General features: G+C 46.5%; 1 protein-coding gene across 1 annotated transcript in view; it reads left to right on the top strand.

Annotated features, from left to right (window-relative positions):
• Positions 1–1,300: 1,300 nt before the first annotated feature.
• PAX7 (paired box 7) overlaps positions 1,301–17,042 on the top strand; it is a 144,010-nt gene continuing 128,268 nt past the window's right edge. The window contains exons 1-4 of the mRNA XM_035118987.3: positions 1,301–1,385; positions 5,849–6,084; positions 7,683–7,812; positions 14,843–14,977. Coding sequence (XP_034974878.1) covers positions 1,301–1,385; positions 5,849–6,084; positions 7,683–7,812; positions 14,843–14,977 — 586 coding nt within the window. The remainder of the gene's footprint in view (positions 1,386–5,848; positions 6,085–7,682; positions 7,813–14,842; positions 14,978–17,042) is intronic.

Below are 17,042 nucleotides of genomic sequence, written 5' to 3'. Positions count from 1 at the left end.
CCCCAAGTTCAAGGCTGTATTCCACTTGGATTGAGGTAAGGGGGTTCCCGGTTATCACTTTCCTCTCCTTAGGACAGAATTGATGTCCCTCCTAGACTGAGACTCCCTTTAGCGGGGAAATGACGGCTTATTTTTGCGAGGAAACCTCTATTCTAATAAATTGGGGGGCAGAGAAGTGGTCCCTGGAGGAGTTAGGGCGCCGGAGTTAGGGGAAGAGTGCTGAGGTCCCCCACACACACTCTCTCCCCTTTTCCTGGCTCCCCCCCCCAAAAACCCTCATTTGTCCTGGGAAGTGGCAAAACTACTTTTGACGAAATGGTGGTTTGTTTTCTTGGAGGGGGGGGAAGCGAAGAGACGTCATTCTTCCGCCTCCCCAGGTAAACTTTGGGAAAGTTTTTTTTTAAAAGAAATGATCGGAATGCCAACACTTAAGAATATATATATATATAGGGAAAGATTCCGTTTTCTCTCCTAGAGAGACCACCACCACCCCACTTTTAAAAAAACAAATCCTCTAGATATACGTCTGGGAGAAGCGGGGGACACACCAGCCCCTTTGCGATTGGCTACCAGGCCTCGGAGTTAAATCTCCCTTCTCTGCGCTCATGAATAAAAAAAGGAGGTTTTTAGAAGGGAGAAGGGGGGGAGGAAATCCCCACTCCGCAGCCTATCAGAGTTGTTTCGGCCTCCTTTCTTCCATTTCCCCCGATGCGCCAAAAGTTCAACCCGTCTTCACAACTTCCAACCCTTCCTATCCTAGCAGTCATCACCAGACACCCCCTTTCTCCCCCCCCCGCAAAAAAGAAGCAACACACGCACGCAAAATAAGAGTGAGGGAAGAAAGGGGGAAGGAAGAAGGAGGCAAAGGAGGGGGGGGGGAGAAAACCTTCCACAATCCTCCTCTAAAGAAATCCAACCTCTGCTCGCTTTCACTCCACAGTCTTCATCGCGCATTCCTAAAGGACGCAAGCTCAGTTCCAGCTGCTCAATTTCAAACCCCCCTTTCAATTTTTTAAAAAAAACCACTGGGGGGGCTTTGGGGGAGGCGAGTGGCTGAGGTTTTGCAAGAGGGGACAGACCAGAGGAGGGGTCCTCTCTCCTTCTGTCTCTCTCCACGTTCTCTCTCCCCGCACCCCATTTTTTTAAAAAATAATAATTATATTGACACTTTTTTTCTTGCAAAGATTTGGACTCCCCTTTTTTTCTCCGGCTTTCTCGACTTGAAACCTTCCATCCCAGCGCCCCCCCTTTCCTCCTTCCCTCCCACCCACCCGTTCATCCCAGCAGCCTTGTCTAGAGTATGGCTGCGCTCCCTGGGACAGTACCAAGGATGATGCGCCCAGCACCCGGACAGAATTATCCCCGCACCGGATTTCCTTTAGAAGGTAAGCAGGCGGCTCATTTTTCCTTCCCAGGTTTGATACTTGTTTTTGTTTTGTTTTTTTAAAAATAATTCAATTAAAAAATAAAAATGTTAGGGTTTGGTTTTCCTTCTTAGCGGGGCCTTCCGATTCATTTCATTTTTAAACTTTTAGCCATTATTCTCTTAAACTTTCAGCCCGTGTTCTTAATTTTGAAAAAGACATTTGTTCAAAAGGAAGTTTTGTCTTTAAAGCATGCTTGGAAACCGTCCTAAACCCAGTCCCCTTTTACTGGGGAGGAAGCCCTCTTGCTGGGCTTACTCCTGAGTAAAAGACGGCGGTTACAACGTTACAACCGCCTGCTTGCGAGGGTAGGCGCGTTTGGGACAAAGCGGGTCTTTTTCGCTCTCCAAGCCAGGCTGCGCGTGATGGAAGGAGTCAGGCGTTTCTCGCTGCCGTTGGGCATTCATAAGTTTCCCTCCAAATCCTAAAGAGACACCAATTTTCCAAACTGTGGTCCTGTTATATCTATATGATGTGGGATGTTTTCGTTTGCTATTTACTCGTCCCAGTCAGACCGTTTAGGAAGGGGCTTTTCAATGAACTTTGCGCAGCTGGCTCCCTTCCTTTACCCCTGCTTTCCGTTTGCATGAAAATGTTTGTTCGTCCTCCACCGCCCCTTACCCCATACCAAAGTCCGGCGATGATATTTTTCGGTTTAAAAACGAAAAGCGAGTGAAAGCGACCCGGCGCGTCTGCGATGGAACGTTGGGCGCGCCAAAGGTTCGGAAAGAACTTGTCACTTTCTCTTGTCAATTACTCCCACGTTCTCTCGCCTCTACAACCTCCCACCCACCCCCTCTCTTTCTATTTGAATGAGAGCGAGAAGTAATTAGAAAGCGGCTTTCCGACATCTCTCCCTAAAAAAAAAAAAAACCCACACAATTTTCTTCAGTCTCTCCCCCGCCCCACCACAGGTCCCCTGATTGGCGACCAAACCAGAATTAAACAAACTCCGGGTCCCCTTCTCTGCATTTATTAAAGCAAAGCTCGCTCAGCCGAGAGCGTGCTCAAGTGGGCGAGCTGGCAGTGGGGTGGGGGGGCGAGCAGGCAGGGGACCCACGCCGGCTGCGCAAAAACCCACACGCCGCGGGGATTTGGAGTGAAGGGCCTCCTTTTCTGCGAGCAAATGAAGTGAAGCGGCGCTGGAAAGGGAAAAAGAGATCAGGGGGATTACCAAAATATTTGCACAACGTGATGGGGAATAATGACGAGGCGGAGCGGGCGGCCGGTCCAGGCGCCTCTCGCAGGCAGGCTGAGCCCACTCGAGGCTGAGCTGTGGCTAATGACAGCGCGCGCCGAGTGACTCCGAATTAGCGGCGCGTGATTCTTGATTAAACCGCCAAGCGAGGACTGGAATCGACTTTCCTCTCTTTGCCAAGAAGAGTGGAAGTCCGGGGGGGGGGGGGAGAGACACCATCATATAACACACACCCATCCCAGAGTCTCTCTTTTTTTTCCCCACACACACACCCCAATTTCCAAATGTGACGGGGAGCCACCATCCGCGAAGCGAGGAAGAAATATTAAAAAGAGGAAGGGAGGGAGGGAGAAAAGGGGGGGGAGAAACCCGAATACTTCTCTCTCACACCACCCCTCAAAATAAAATTCATGTCTACTTTTCCACTACCAGAAAATTGGGGGATATGTGACTTTAAATACCCGCTTAAAGCAATATTTATATCTGGAAGTTCTCTCCGGGTCTCATTCAAGTGTTGGAGTACTAAGAAGGAGCGCTTGGGAAGGTGGGCACTTTTCATAACTCAGATTTGGTTATGGGAATACTCTAATATATATATATCGGGTAGGGTGCATATGTATAAAATAGACTTTTATTTTATGTGAGAACTATCTGTATATGTGTTTAAAAGCATCATATACAGCATCATATAAAAGCGAGCTTACCCTGGATCCCATTTATGATTTGGTTAATCACTAAATACTGATAATCCCTGATTTATATATACTGAAATGAACCCTTTCTATATATGCATATAAATTGATTTATGTAAAGATGAACAGGTATTCCTTATATGAGTGTGTGTCTCCATACAGTATATGTTTGAACAGAAATGCATAACACAAACACACTCCCCCCCCCCAACCTTGGCTGTTTTCAAGCCTAACAAGTCACAGAAAGGGGGGAATGAGGTTTCTATAACGGCGCCTTTCTCCAAGCTGGGTAAGGATGAGGGAGAAAGGACATTTTGTAGCTTATCAAAATGTAGTGGTTTGGGGAGAGGGGGTTAGAAGACGTTGGCGGTTGCAGGGGGCGCGGGTAGGCCAAACTAGAGAAGAAGACGAAAAAGGACAACCTTACACAGATAGAGATCAAGGCAGCTAAGGGGGAAACGCAAACAGATGTCTGCGCGCTCAGCTGGAGAGGCGCCCAGGGAACCATTTATAAAATATATATTGGGGTTAAGGGGGGAGGGGAGGGGCATTTTGAGAAGTTTTCTGGCGCAGACCGATCTGTGGGAAAGCGAGAAAGCGCCTGGTATTTGCCTCCAACTTACTCAGGGAAGACCCACAGAAAGGGATGGCCCGAAGGTAACGCTGTCCATTCCTTTCAATGGTCCCCCGACGTCCTGTATTTAAAATGAACCAGGGGAGAGGAAAACCCTGGAACCGGGCGCCGCTCTCCTCCTGGGTTCAGTGAAACTCCCAGGGAAAAGAGGTTCGGATCTCCGCTAGAGACATTAAAGGGAGGAACTCGCTCCAAAAGAGTCTTGGGAGCAATGTCTACGCGAGAGGAAGCCCCTCAAAAGCCTTCCTTTCTGAGGGCTCCTCCGGGCATGTTTTATCCCGAGGGAGTTCACGGCTGGCTGAATGAAGCGGGCTTTACTCCCGAGGAGCTGGAGCCTAGGACGCTGTTGCGTGCGTGGGTGTTTGCCGCGCAGCGCGATCCTAAGGAGGAGTGGTTCCTCTTTGTTCCGTGCGGCTTATTCTTGGAGCAAGAGCGTGTAAAGCAGTAGCTGGCAGGGAAATATGTTTTCAGGGGGGAGTGTGAGAAGAACCCGCCCCAGCACACGGCCTTGCCAGTTTCAATGAAAGTTCTCAAACCTGTCTTTGTAAGCTGTCTCTGACGCATACACAGAGTGCCGACCATTTGGGCCTCGACTCGGTTTAGACCTCTTAATTGAAGCAGGGAAGTATATTCTGATCGGGACCGCGATCCCTAAGCCCTGACTTTGGTATGGTTCTTAGAAGGGGTTCGGAAGAAGAAAGAGGGGTGTTTCACGTGCATGCGTGTCGTTTGAACATAAAACAGCCCTTTGATTTTTAAAAGCGAGATTTTTTTGAAATGAGGGGTGTTACCACGGGACAGAGATATTTTAGGAAGGCTCACCTTCATAACGTTTCATTGTAACCAGAATTGATTCCTGCTTAACTGGACCTGGGTTCATGCAGAGCTTTATTCATCCAGAATCCGCATCAGTAAGGACCATAAAACTTTTTGTGGGGGGCGCAATTTCCTAAGAGGGAGGGGGGGACACTCCCCAAAATAGTCCCTTTCCTCCAAGTCTTTAGTTAAGGGGTTGTGGATAAGGCCCCTGAGTGGGTCCACGGTTGGAGCCCTCCGCATCCAGACCAAACGCGCCGGTGATGGGCGCTTCTGTGTTAACCGAATTGCTGTAAAATCCTCCGCTCATTCCCGTCCCCTTAGATATCAGTTCGATAAATAAAAATAGTAGAGACTTACTTCCGGGCAAACATGGTTAGGATCGGGAAACAGAATGTTGTGAATTTTATATTTCAGCGCCCCACTTTAAAAAATAAAATAAACATCAGCCACGATTTGAGTCCGGAACTAAACTTGAACCGGGTTCAGTCAGAAACGGCCTCGCCCTCTTTAGTTTTCTCCAGCTGCGCTGTGAATTGAATCGGGACCTTACTTCCGAGTAACTGTATTGAGTGCATTGAGTGCGCCTGTACAGTACTAAATTAAAAACCGATTGGCTTCGTTTCACCTTCTTCCCATCTTAAGACAGTGATAAATTTGCCGGTATTAAGTTTGTCTCTAAATTCAAATAGGCGATACCGGTATCTAGATTATATAGGTGCTTCCTTATACATCCAGCAAGTTATCTATAACTACGGGTGATATATGGATAAAACGAAGTGAGTAAAAAAGTAGGTGTTGCCCGCTCCCCATCACAAAGGGAGACTGCGCTGGATCTGGTCCAGAGATCCACTTATGCTGTGAGCCAATAAACGGGTCTACTCAAAAGCAAGCTCCGTTGATAGTTCGGTCGGGACTTACTCAGCGATACGGGTCTGGTCCGAAATCCGGTTAAATTCATGTGGGGTAGGTAGAGAGGATGGCAGCCTTACCTCGGTTAAAGTGTGATAAGGGCTTTGCCCCCGAGGGAACCCGCAGGTGAAAGTCACTTTTTGCCTCCTCTCTCTCCTCCTTTACCTCGCAGTCTCTACCCCGCTGGGCCAAGGCCGGGTCAACCAGCTGGGCGGCGTCTTCATCAACGGGAGACCCCTCCCCAACCACATCCGCCACAAGATCGTGGAAATGGCCCACCACGGGATCCGGCCCTGCGTCATCTCCCGCCAGCTCCGCGTCTCCCACGGCTGCGTCTCCAAAATCCTCTGCAGGTACCAGGAGACCGGCTCCATCCGCCCAGGAGCCATCGGTGGAAGCAAACCCAGGGTGAGTGAGTGGGAGTCCCCGGGGTGGCTACCTCGGGCTCGCACGCACGCACACGCACGCGCTGGGGGGGGGTAGCCTTCACCTCTTCTCCCCTACCTCTTAACTGGGTTTGGAGGGACGCACCCCGAAAGCGAAGGGAAAGCTAGAGCATCTTCTACTCCATGTTCAGAAGGTCCCGGTTTTCCAGGTAAGGCTGCTGAGAGAAAACCTTACCTGATTCCCAGGAGAGCCATGGCTGCTGCCTGCCAGTGCAAACAATACGGAGCTATATTTTCCTGAAGCTGCCACCCTAACCTTGCTTACCTGGGGACTAAAAAGCCCCACGGGATCTGAGTAGACAGAACGTTTCAGTTTGCTCGTTATGTCTCACAAGTGGGGCTTACTTCCGACTAAGAAAAAAAGAAAAAGAAAATGAAAGTTGCGCGGTATCGTGGCTCTTAGCTGTGGTCCGTTGAGGAAGGATTTTTCGGACGGGCTCTTTCTCGGGAGACGTGCCCCGGATCGGGGCCCTCCGGCTGCATTTCCTGCCTCCCCCACCCTTTCATTCATGGTTATTTATCATGAGATGAGCCTCTGGGCGATGGGTCCCGTCATCTCCGACAGGCAGCTCAAAATAGGAAGCGTTTACTGAGAGAAAAGCGAAAGCTGTCAGATCCTCATTTGATCTCACTTTACAACCATAAATCAGAGCAGAGTGGATAAAGGATGATATTTGCAGCTAATTTATAATCGCTCACACTCGGAGTCATTTTCTTTTTTCTTTTTTAATATATATATATATATACTGTATCTTTAGAAGCTAGAGGCTGGGGCGGGGAATCTGTCCGACTCCAAGCACGCTTACTCAGGAGTAAGCTCCATTGAAATCCATGGAACTTTACTTCTGAGTAAGGATCCTAGGGTGGAACTGGACCGGTCCCCTTACTCTCAAGTAAGCCCTCGCGCGAAGCCCCAATCCCTGGGGGAAATTCCTCGGAAGCAAGTCCTGCGGCGTACAACGGGGTTTACTCCTGGGTAAATGCGTAGAGAGGTACAGTAAAATATTGACTTGAAAAATTTGGGCTCTTTGTGGGGTTTGGCCTGGGAAACCACCAAAAGTTGTAAAATAAGGACCCTCCGGTTAAAGGGGGTGGGCTTTTTTTAAAGAAGCCTTTAAGGAGAGGGGGCTGAATAGTTTGGATTTGGGAGGTATTCCTGAGGTGGGGGGCATTTGGGAAACCCCCCAAGGCTTGATGCAAGCACCCTTCGAATAAATTGTAGACTAAAACGGATCTTATTTATGTATTTTTATTTTAAGAGGGGGTTGTAGCCATTGATAGTCCTACTCAAAGTAGACCCACTGAAGTTAACAGACCTGGCTGGCTAAGTTTCATGAATTTCCATGGGTCGACTCTGAGTAGGGTTAAGTTGGGAGTCGTTTGAATGGAGAGGCGCGTGCGCCGAGGCGAGGGCGCACCTTTACCCGCTCCCAAAAATTTAAATTTAAAAGTGAATCCTTTTTCTTTCTCTCCCCCCTGCCCCACCCACTGCAAACCACTTCCTTTCCCCCCCCCAACCCGACCTCGGATCTTTTCCCGACGGCGCATTGATCCCAAAAGCAGGTCGCTACTCCCGACGTGGAGAAGAAAATCGAAGAGTACAAACGAGAAAACCCCGGGATGTTTAGCTGGGAGATCCGGGACCGACTGCTGAAGGATGGGCATTGCGACCGAAGCACGGTCCCTTCAGGTGAGAAGGCAGCTTGGAAAAAGCCCAAACGGGGAGAAGGAAGTCGGGGGGGGGAATGAAATCCTGTAATTGGGGTTGGGTGGGAGGAACTAATCTAGGGATGCGTTTATCTACAAACAGGCCAGCTTGAGACCAAAATCTTCCCCTCCAGGCTAAGAGGCGGGGAAATAACTCAATGCACACGCTCAAAAGCACAGACCAGGTTCTGTGAATTTTGTGACTCCCCAAGAAAGCGTTCTGCAGCACTCTGAAGCTTGCATAGCCTTTGTTCTGGCGTCCTGCTTCAGACTGAGAGGCCCAGGAAGAAATAAATAGGCAAATCCCTGGATGCAGGAAGCAAAGATGAAGCTGGAGTTTGATCCTTTCTCCAGGTTACTCTGGCATTTTTTTAAAAAAAATTTTACACAAATTCCTCCCCAACCTCAACCCCGTCCTCTTGCAGTTTCAGGTGGTAACAGTCCGAAAACAACTTCAGTTGTGTGTGATGAGAGAGCAGGGCCTGAGTCTCAAGTTGAATTTGCAGTTTTGACTTCTGGCTCTGTCTGCCCCATCAGCAGAAGCTGGTCTTTGCAGAAATGTTGCAGGCGGCTTAAATGGCTTCTGGATCATTGAGGGGGCAGGGGTGTCCCTGATCCCCAGTATTTGCAAATCTGGACTTAAAACGACACCTTGTAGTAGAATGGTTGCTAAATCTAAAAGTGTCCATTGCAAATGTAGGAAGACCTGCGGATGTTATAAGAGCCTTCAGCTGGATCAGGCCCAATAGCCCATCTATTCCAGCATCCTCTTCTCACAGCAGCCAACCTGCTGCTCCAATGGGAAGCCCACAAACAGGATCTGAGTACCAGAGCGCTCTCCCTTTCTGTGGGTTCTAGCGACTGGTATTCAGAATCATTGCTGCCTTCAAAGGTGGAAGGTAGGTAGCCGTGTTGGTCTGAGTCGAAGCAAAATAAAAAAATTCCTTCAGTAGCACCTTAAAGACCAACTAAGTTTATATTTTGGTATGAGCTTTCGTGTGCATGCACACTTCTTCAGATACACTCAGATGTGTATCTTCAGATGTGTATCTGAAGAAGTGTGCATGCACACGAAAGCTCATACCAAAATATAAACTTAGTTGGTCTTTAAGGTGCTACTGAAGGAATTTTTTTATTTTGCTTCAAAGGTGGAAGCTGAGTATAACCATCATGGCTAGTGGCCATTGGTAGCCTTGTCCTCTGTGAATTTGCCCTAACCTCTTTTAAGACCATTTAGGTTGGTGGCTATCACTGCCTCCTGTGGGAGTGAGTTCCAGAGTTTAACTTTGCACTAGGCGAATAATGACTTTCACCTGTCTGTCCTGAATCTTCAAACATTTGTGAGTTCTAGTGTTAGGAGAGAGGGAGGAAGACCCTTTCTCTATCCGCTTTCTCCACACCATGCATAATTTTAGGTATTAAACATTGAATGTGGAGACTCAGGAATCTAAACCCTCAATTCTCTCTTGATTTTGCGTGGCAGCAAATACAGTAAGGGTTATACATTTAATAGATAAAATTGACCCCTGGAGCTATAGTTTATTGACATATAAACTTTAACGTGTGTGTGTGTGTGTGTGTGTGTGTGTGTGTGTGTGTGTGTGTGTGAACTCTGTACCAAAAGGTGGCAGCTCACATATTTTTCCAATAATGGATAGCACTTTATCAAGTTAAGTTGGAAGGTGAGTTCACAAGCTTTCAGATGTCACAGCATTCTTCAGCAGACGGAAAGCTTACCTGAAACTCAAAACATTGCACACCTGTCCCTCTGCCTCCCAGATTTTGGGTCACAGGTGTACTGTTGTGTGGCCTTTGTTTTTGGGTCGCAATTATACATGCTTGGTTTGTGTTGTTCTTTTTTTTTTTGAGAAATATAGCCTGCAAGAATCAAACAAGCGACATTTCACTTATTTTCAATCTCCCTGGCTTCTGCAACCTTCTGAGTATCACAGAGCTACCATATGCATCAGTCTGGCAGAGAGTCTGATATAACCCGAAAGCTATCATGCTACATTCTTAAAACACTAAAGAAAATATTCATTTCTTGTTGCTATAGATTCAGAACCAACAATACAACCGTTTAGAGTTTTGTCGAGATGAGCTAGAACAGAAAACCTACACTTCTTCTTGTCCTTGCCCCCATCAAGTCATATACCTAGTAACATTTTCCAGATCTTTATGTCCGATAAGAGGGGAGGGTGCCATCCAGATGATTTAAACTACAGTTCCCAGTAGCTCTAGCCAGCATGACCAGTGATCAGGGGTGATGGGAGTTGTAGTTCAAAATATCTGGAGCAGGCATCCCCAAACTTGGGCCCTCCAGATGTTTTGGACTACAATTCCCATCATCCCTGACCACTGGTCCTCTTAGCTAGGGATTATGGGAGTTGTAGGCCAAAACATCTGGAGGGACGCAGTTTGGGGATGCCTGATCCGGAGGGTGCAAGAAGTCCTGATCTGCACAGCAAAATAGAAAAAGGTCTTGGAGTGGACAGTGTCACTTCAAACCACAAGTGGAGGGGGGATCTTACTTTGGAATGCGCCCACCCACTGATAGCAATAATAGTAGTGAGAAGGTGTTTAGCTTTTATTTCCTCTGTGCTCCTTTGTCGCCTGGGAGGAGAGTCCATTTTGCATACAAGAGGACTCCAAAACTGATACAAGCACACCCACACCCAATTTGTAATGGTACAGTCCCTTTGTGCCACCTAGGCTCTCCGCCTCATTCTGTGCTTTCCAGGTTACTACCCAATGGCAAGCCTTACCCAGAGTTGACCCATTGAAATTCATGCATTTTATTTATTTCATGAAATTTATATACCACTTGATCGTGGAAAAGGAAAAACTCTTTTTTTAAAAAAAAATGGACATAGCTAATTTAGGTCCATGAATTTCAATGGATCTACTCTGAGTATTAGGACTTAGCTGGATATAACTTCCTTTTTAAAAAATCTGGCTGCCGAACATTTTAACATCTGAGGACAGGTTGTTTTAATGTTCCTGTGTTATTCCTCCTATAGTTTAGAGTGGATCTACTGTTGCCATATTTGAAACTTACTTTAATAACTGGCATTAAAAGCAGGATATAGAGTATTTAACAAATGCATGATGTAATTAGTAATATCCACCCTCAGCCACCTGAGTAAAATTCTATACCAGAATTTCATATAAGGCTCCCCTTCTGGGTACATTTACTTAGAAGCAGGCATTGCTAAAAGGCAGGGAGATTTAATTTGGCAAGTAAATTTATGTATGTATGTTTGTATTACTCGCCCTTCACCCTAAAGTCCCAGGGCAGGTTATAGCATTAAAGCACAATATTAAAAACAATTTGGAGGGCCCAATTCAGAAAACATCAAATATAGCACCAAAGTCATGAAAAACAATATTGTCTTAAGTATGAGTAGACAGTGTTTAGGCCCGGTCAATTTCACTTTCACTCTGCCCTCCAGGGTGTCCGTGTGTTTATGGTGTGGATGGGTAATTTAGATTAAAATCCTCCTCCTCCTCCTCCTCCTCCTCCTCCTCCTCCTCCTCCTCCTCCTCCTCCTCCTCCCCCTCCCAAACCAGGAAGTTCTGATGCTTTCATTTGGGGAGAGACATCATTCTGTTGGCATGATATAAAGCCCTGTGGGTTTTCTGGTTCTACTAAATTCTTCAATAGGTATAACGTGAAAAAGTTTTATGTCTATACATTTGCAATGAGGGCATAAGGAGAGAGAGAGATCCAGTGGAGACTGCTCCATGGGGGTAAATGGGGCCTCATCCAGTCTGCCTTCTTAAAGGTAAAGGGACCCCTGACCATTAGGTCCAGTCGTGACCAACTCTGGGGTTGCAGCACTCATCTCACATTACTGCCAGAGGGAGCCGGCGTACAGCTTCTGGGTCATGTGGCCAGCATGACTAAGCCGCTTCTGGCGAACCAGAGCAGTGCATGGAAACACTTACCTTCCCGCCAGAGTGGTACCTACTTATCTATTTATCTACTTGCTTATTTATCTACTTGCACTTGGATGTGCTTTCGAACTGCTAAGTTGGCAGGAGCAGGGACCGAGCAATGGGAGCTCACCCCGTTGCGGGGATTGGAACCGCCAACCTTCTGATTGGCAAGCCCTAGGCTCAGTGGTTTAGACCACAGCACCACCCGCGTTACTTGCATCCAGTTCAGGGGGAGTGACCCTCCTCCTCCTTAGTCTCAGCATTGACCTTGCAGAATTCAGCAACCAGGAGGATGGGAGCACAACCTGAATTAGTTGACTCTGCCTTTTATTGGCTGTGTCACCACCTACTGTTGATCTCACTTCCACCCCACCAATCTCAATGGGCACCAGCAGACACTGGAATTATCAGAAGGCAGCTGTGTACAACGAGACGAGATGCATTATGCAGTCAAATCACCAAAGACACTTTGACTTTATTTTAATATTTTATCATTTTTACTGAATTCATATCCCAACATTTTCCCCAAGAAGCGCCAGGTCGCGTACGTGGTTCTCCCCACTCATTTAATTCCCAAAACACCCCTGTGAGGTAGCTTAGACTGAGAGGCAGCAACTAGCCTGTGGTCACCCAATGAGCTTCATGGCCAAGTGAGGATTTGAACCAGGTCCTCGTCAAACACTCCCAGCACTGCATCTCACTGGCTTTCGTAAGTCAGGCCAGGAAGAGTTAGGAAAGACACAGCTGAGGACAGCTCAGGTCTCCAAATGACCATACTGTTAGGACACAGGAGCCAAGGTAGGTTTCTAGGGTCATTGGAAGGCCTGTAATGTGGGCACCATGAGCAGGTAATTGAGAAGGAAGCTTCAACACCAAAGGGGCCACCACCACAAAGGCCGTATCCCTCAAGCCTGTTAGCTGAAATGATCTGTCTGAAGTTGTGCAAGTAGGCAGGGGCCCCACAGAAGTTCTTACAAATTACAGGGTCATATAAGGGAAGGTGGTGTTGTCCTCAAACTGCTTAAGGCAGGCAGGACCACCGTTCCTTTGTGAGTGATCTTCTGGTGGCTCTCGGGGCTAGCAGCAGATGCACGCAGAACAACAAATAGGAATTTTAACTTTGTACAGCGGGTTGGTATCTACACAAATCCGCACATTGGCACAGCCACCCACCCCTATCCTTCATCCAGGCAGCCAAGAGGCATGATCAGAGTTCAAGGACGCATTTCTAGCCAGGCAAAAACAGTCAACAAGGGTGGCGAGCAGGGTGGGTGTGATCTGGCGAGAGTCCCAAGGGCCAGACAGAGAGGGCTGGGTTTGATCTCAGCACCCAAGGTTCCCCATGCATTTATATTCTGCCCTCCAAGGAGCTCAAGGTGTGTGGTTCTCCCCCCCCCCATCTCATTTAATCCCCACAACAACCCTGTGAGGTAGGTTGGGCTGAGAGAGGCGGTGACTGGCCCCGGGTCGCACCCAGTGAGCTTCATGGCTGAGTGGTGGATTTGATCCCTGGGTCTCCCATGTCCTAGTCTAAACAAAAGCACACAAAAGCTCATACGAATAACAAACTTAGTTGGTCTCTAAGGTGTTACTGGAAGGAATTTTTTTATTTGGTTTAGACTATGGCAGACCAACACGTCTACCTACCTGTAACTATTAGAGTCTGACACTCTAATCCAGGCATCCCCAACCTTCAGCCCTCCAGATGTTTTGGACTACAATTGCCATCATCCCTGACCACCGGTCCTGTTAGCTAGGGATCATGGGAGTTGTAGGCCAAAACATATGGAGAGCCACAGGTTGGGAATGCCTGCAATCCCACCAGATTTTTATTTGGGACCAGCAACCCATCGCAGTCTTTTGGCCTCCACTTATGCCAAGCCTCAACCCTCCACCCCCCTCCTAAGGCGTTTTGAGGACAGTAGTTTCAGTGTGTTGGTTTGTTAAGGATGGGATTTGTGTGTGTTTATCCTAAATATAACTTTTTGGGGGGGTTGGGCTGAGTATTTAGAGAGTCGTTGGCCTGTTTGTTAATTTAAGGACTCCTGTGAGTGTCAAGTACATCTAAGATGTCGCCTGCTAAAACTGAGCATCATAGCTCAGTGGTAGAGCATCTGAGTTGCATGCAGAAAGTCCTGGGTTCAATCTTTGACACATCCAGACAGAGCTGGGAAAAGACTCCCTTCTGGAAACCCTGGAGAGCAGCTGCCAATCAGAGTAGGGAAGCTTTTCATATCTGATGAATTGTTGTATTTTAATATTTTGCTGGAATCCGCCCAGAGTGGCTGGGGAATAAATATTATTATTATTATTATTATTATTATTATTATTATTATTATTATTTATTGAGCTAGATGGACCAGCGAGCTCTCCATCTGTATGAAGTAGTTTCCTAAGTGAGATACCTCACTGGGTTTTTATTCCTTTCATTTCATATATATTACTACAACTTGCTTTCCAGAGAATTCACACTGTAATGCAGTGCAATACAATATGCAAGAAAAATAAAATATTACTATTTATTAAACTAGTATACCACCCTATTCCCACAGGTCTCAGGGCAGTTTGCAGGATTAAAGCTAAAGATTTAAACAATTATTTGGTGTGGGCATGTCCACCTGAACAAGGATTGCTGGCCACTGATGGTCCATGGACCACTTTTATTTTCTTTTAAGCCCTGGTTTAGAAGTTCCTGTTGGGTGTGGTTGCAACAGACTTTTGGGCTGTTGGCCAATCCATACCTCAGCTTAATGTGGATTATGAACCCTTAGTGCTTCCCCCTCATCTATGCCACTTTCCCCTCCAACTACTGCTGCCCCACGCATTTTCTTCCCCAAATCTGGACGTTCCCTGTGCTTCGAAAATCCAAATAGGAGAGTTGAAATCTCCAGGTGGACAGGCCTTATGAGTGATAGGTGTCATGGGGATGGAGCAGCAATAGATGACGACCTTCCACCATGGATGGAGAGAACCCTCACCATTTCTGATGGAAGTATACCTTTTTTGCCTCCCAGTTTCAACTTTCCAGTTTCAAAGCAGCTTATATTTTCTTCTTCTGTCTTTGACTGTCTGAGGTTTAGTGAGTTCGATTAGCCGGGTGCTCCGAATCAAGTTCGGGAAGAAAGAGGAAGAGGAGGACTGCGATAAGAAGGAGGACGACAGCGAGAAGAAGGCCAAGCACAGCATTGACGGCATTTTGGGCGACAAAGGTAGAGAGAAAGGGAGGGAGGGAGACAATTACGAACCCATACACCCCCTTAAAAATAATTATTGTTGGCCTCTCTCCTGGTTTCCTCCATCCTATTGTATGTTGACATTGTGAAGTGAGTGGGAACGGCAAAAAAATATATGTTTCAGCGTTAAGTGCTTCTGTTCCTGGAGTGTGTCAGCCAGCCACACCTTTGGGGGGCTACTCCATTCCAAGTTAGTTTGTTTCTATTTACTGCCAATTCCTCCGAGCCCACAAGTGGGTTCCTCCTTGTGATTGTGCAGATGGCCTTGTTTTGGTAGCACTCAGAGGATGAGTCTCTTGCTAGTATATGAAACTTCCCTCCTGAATTGTTAGCCTCAAACTGGTAACCACCACATTTGTAGTCTTGCTTTCTGTTGGTTCGTTTTAGAAGTTTATTGTGAGTCGTTTGTATGTTTGCTTTATTTTATTGCGAGCTGCTTTGGAGGCCTGTTGTCAGGCAAAGAGGCAGGGCCAGGATTTTACAATAATTGGAAAGAATGAAGACAGGCCTCTGCTCCCAGGAGCTTACAGACAGTGAGATGCAAGACTCAGGTGAAAATAAACCCAGAGTTCCTTTCACCGGAGCTAGGAGTGAAGAACCAGGTGTTTTTGGACTCAAACTCCCATCAGCCCCAGCTAGTATGGCCCAGGGGTGGAGATAATGGGAGTGCCGGCCTATCAACATCTGGAGGACTCCGAGTTAAAAGAGTTGTGATGGAGGTAGACAGGGCAGTGAAGACAGGCGATGATCTAGTTCAGGGATGCTGAACCTGTGAGATTCCGGATGATGTTGGACCCCAACTCCCATCAGCCCCAGACAGCATGGCTAGGGACCAAGGATGATGGGAAATGGAGTCCAGCAACATCCAGAGGACTCCAGGTTACCCCAGCTCTCTGAAGCTAAAGGATTCTGGTCACAACATCCACATGTTTAAATCATTCTCATGCCCCAGCCATGGATTGCTACAAAGAATCCTGGGAAACTATAGTTTTTCAAGGGGGCTGGGAATTGTTAGGAGAGACCTCACAGTGCTATGGTTCCTTCCCAGCCCCCTGGGGATTATTTGAGGGCAGCTATGACTGTTACAAGTTGGATAGGAATGTTTTAAAAAATATAGGGCATATGAGACCACAGCTAAACAGTCGTGTAAAAGGCTTTGTGGAAAGGGTGTGTTTTAAGGATTGAGTTTTATTTTTATTTTTTCTACTTTATTTTTTTTTTTTAAAGAGGAAATTCTCAGAGGGGTGAAATGAAAACTAAAAAGCCTTAAAAAACATTTAACTATTCAAGTGGGTCCCTTTTTTATATTGTAGAAAGTCCAAGCTGCTTCCTCCCCTGGTTTTGAATACATTCTCAAAGATTTCAATACCTTAGTAGGTAAAAGGACGTTGGACTTTATAAAATCTTTGTAACTCAAAGGTTCTTAATAAGTGTAAAGTATAACTCTCTCAGGAGAATCTGAGAGGACATGATTTTTAAATAATGAGGATAATAAATAAGGGTCTTCAAGAATAATTTATTATCTTTTTTCTGACCAGGTTTTTCAGTGCTTTGTGCATTATTATTATTATTATTAATCAGGAACCTGCATAAATTATGCAAATTGACACATTCTGTAATTTTGCATAATTTTACTTTTCTTGTTAGGGTTGGGACAGTGGCACAAATTTCCATTTCAGCCACTGAAAACCTTATTCTGCCGTCGACTGTTTTAAGACCCCGATATTATAGCAGGCTTTGCCCTTTCATTTCCAAACCCATAAGGCCTAGAATCTTAAGATTAGTTTAAAAAAAAACAAAAAACTTCTGCCTCCACTAGCACATTTTGTATTTTTCTGTGCATGCGCCCACAATCCTCTAAATAAACCATCTAGCTCATCTTTGACACATTTTTTACAGAGCTCCCTGTGTGTTAAGGAATAGCTTTGAATTCAAAACACAGTCTTAATCGGGATTGAATAATGTTATTCAGGGCTCTTTTTAGAGGTGGAAAAAACAGGTTGCATGTCCGTGGCCCTCTTTTCACTGGTGTGTTGTTAAA

The sequence above is a fragment of the Zootoca vivipara genome, chromosome 6 (genome assembly GCF_965207765.1).
Source record: "Zootoca vivipara chromosome 6, rZooViv2.hap1.1, whole genome shotgun sequence".
Lineage (NCBI taxonomy): Eukaryota > Metazoa > Chordata > Lepidosauria > Squamata > Lacertidae > Zootoca > Zootoca vivipara.
This window is presented reverse-complemented; position numbering and strand designations above follow the sequence as displayed.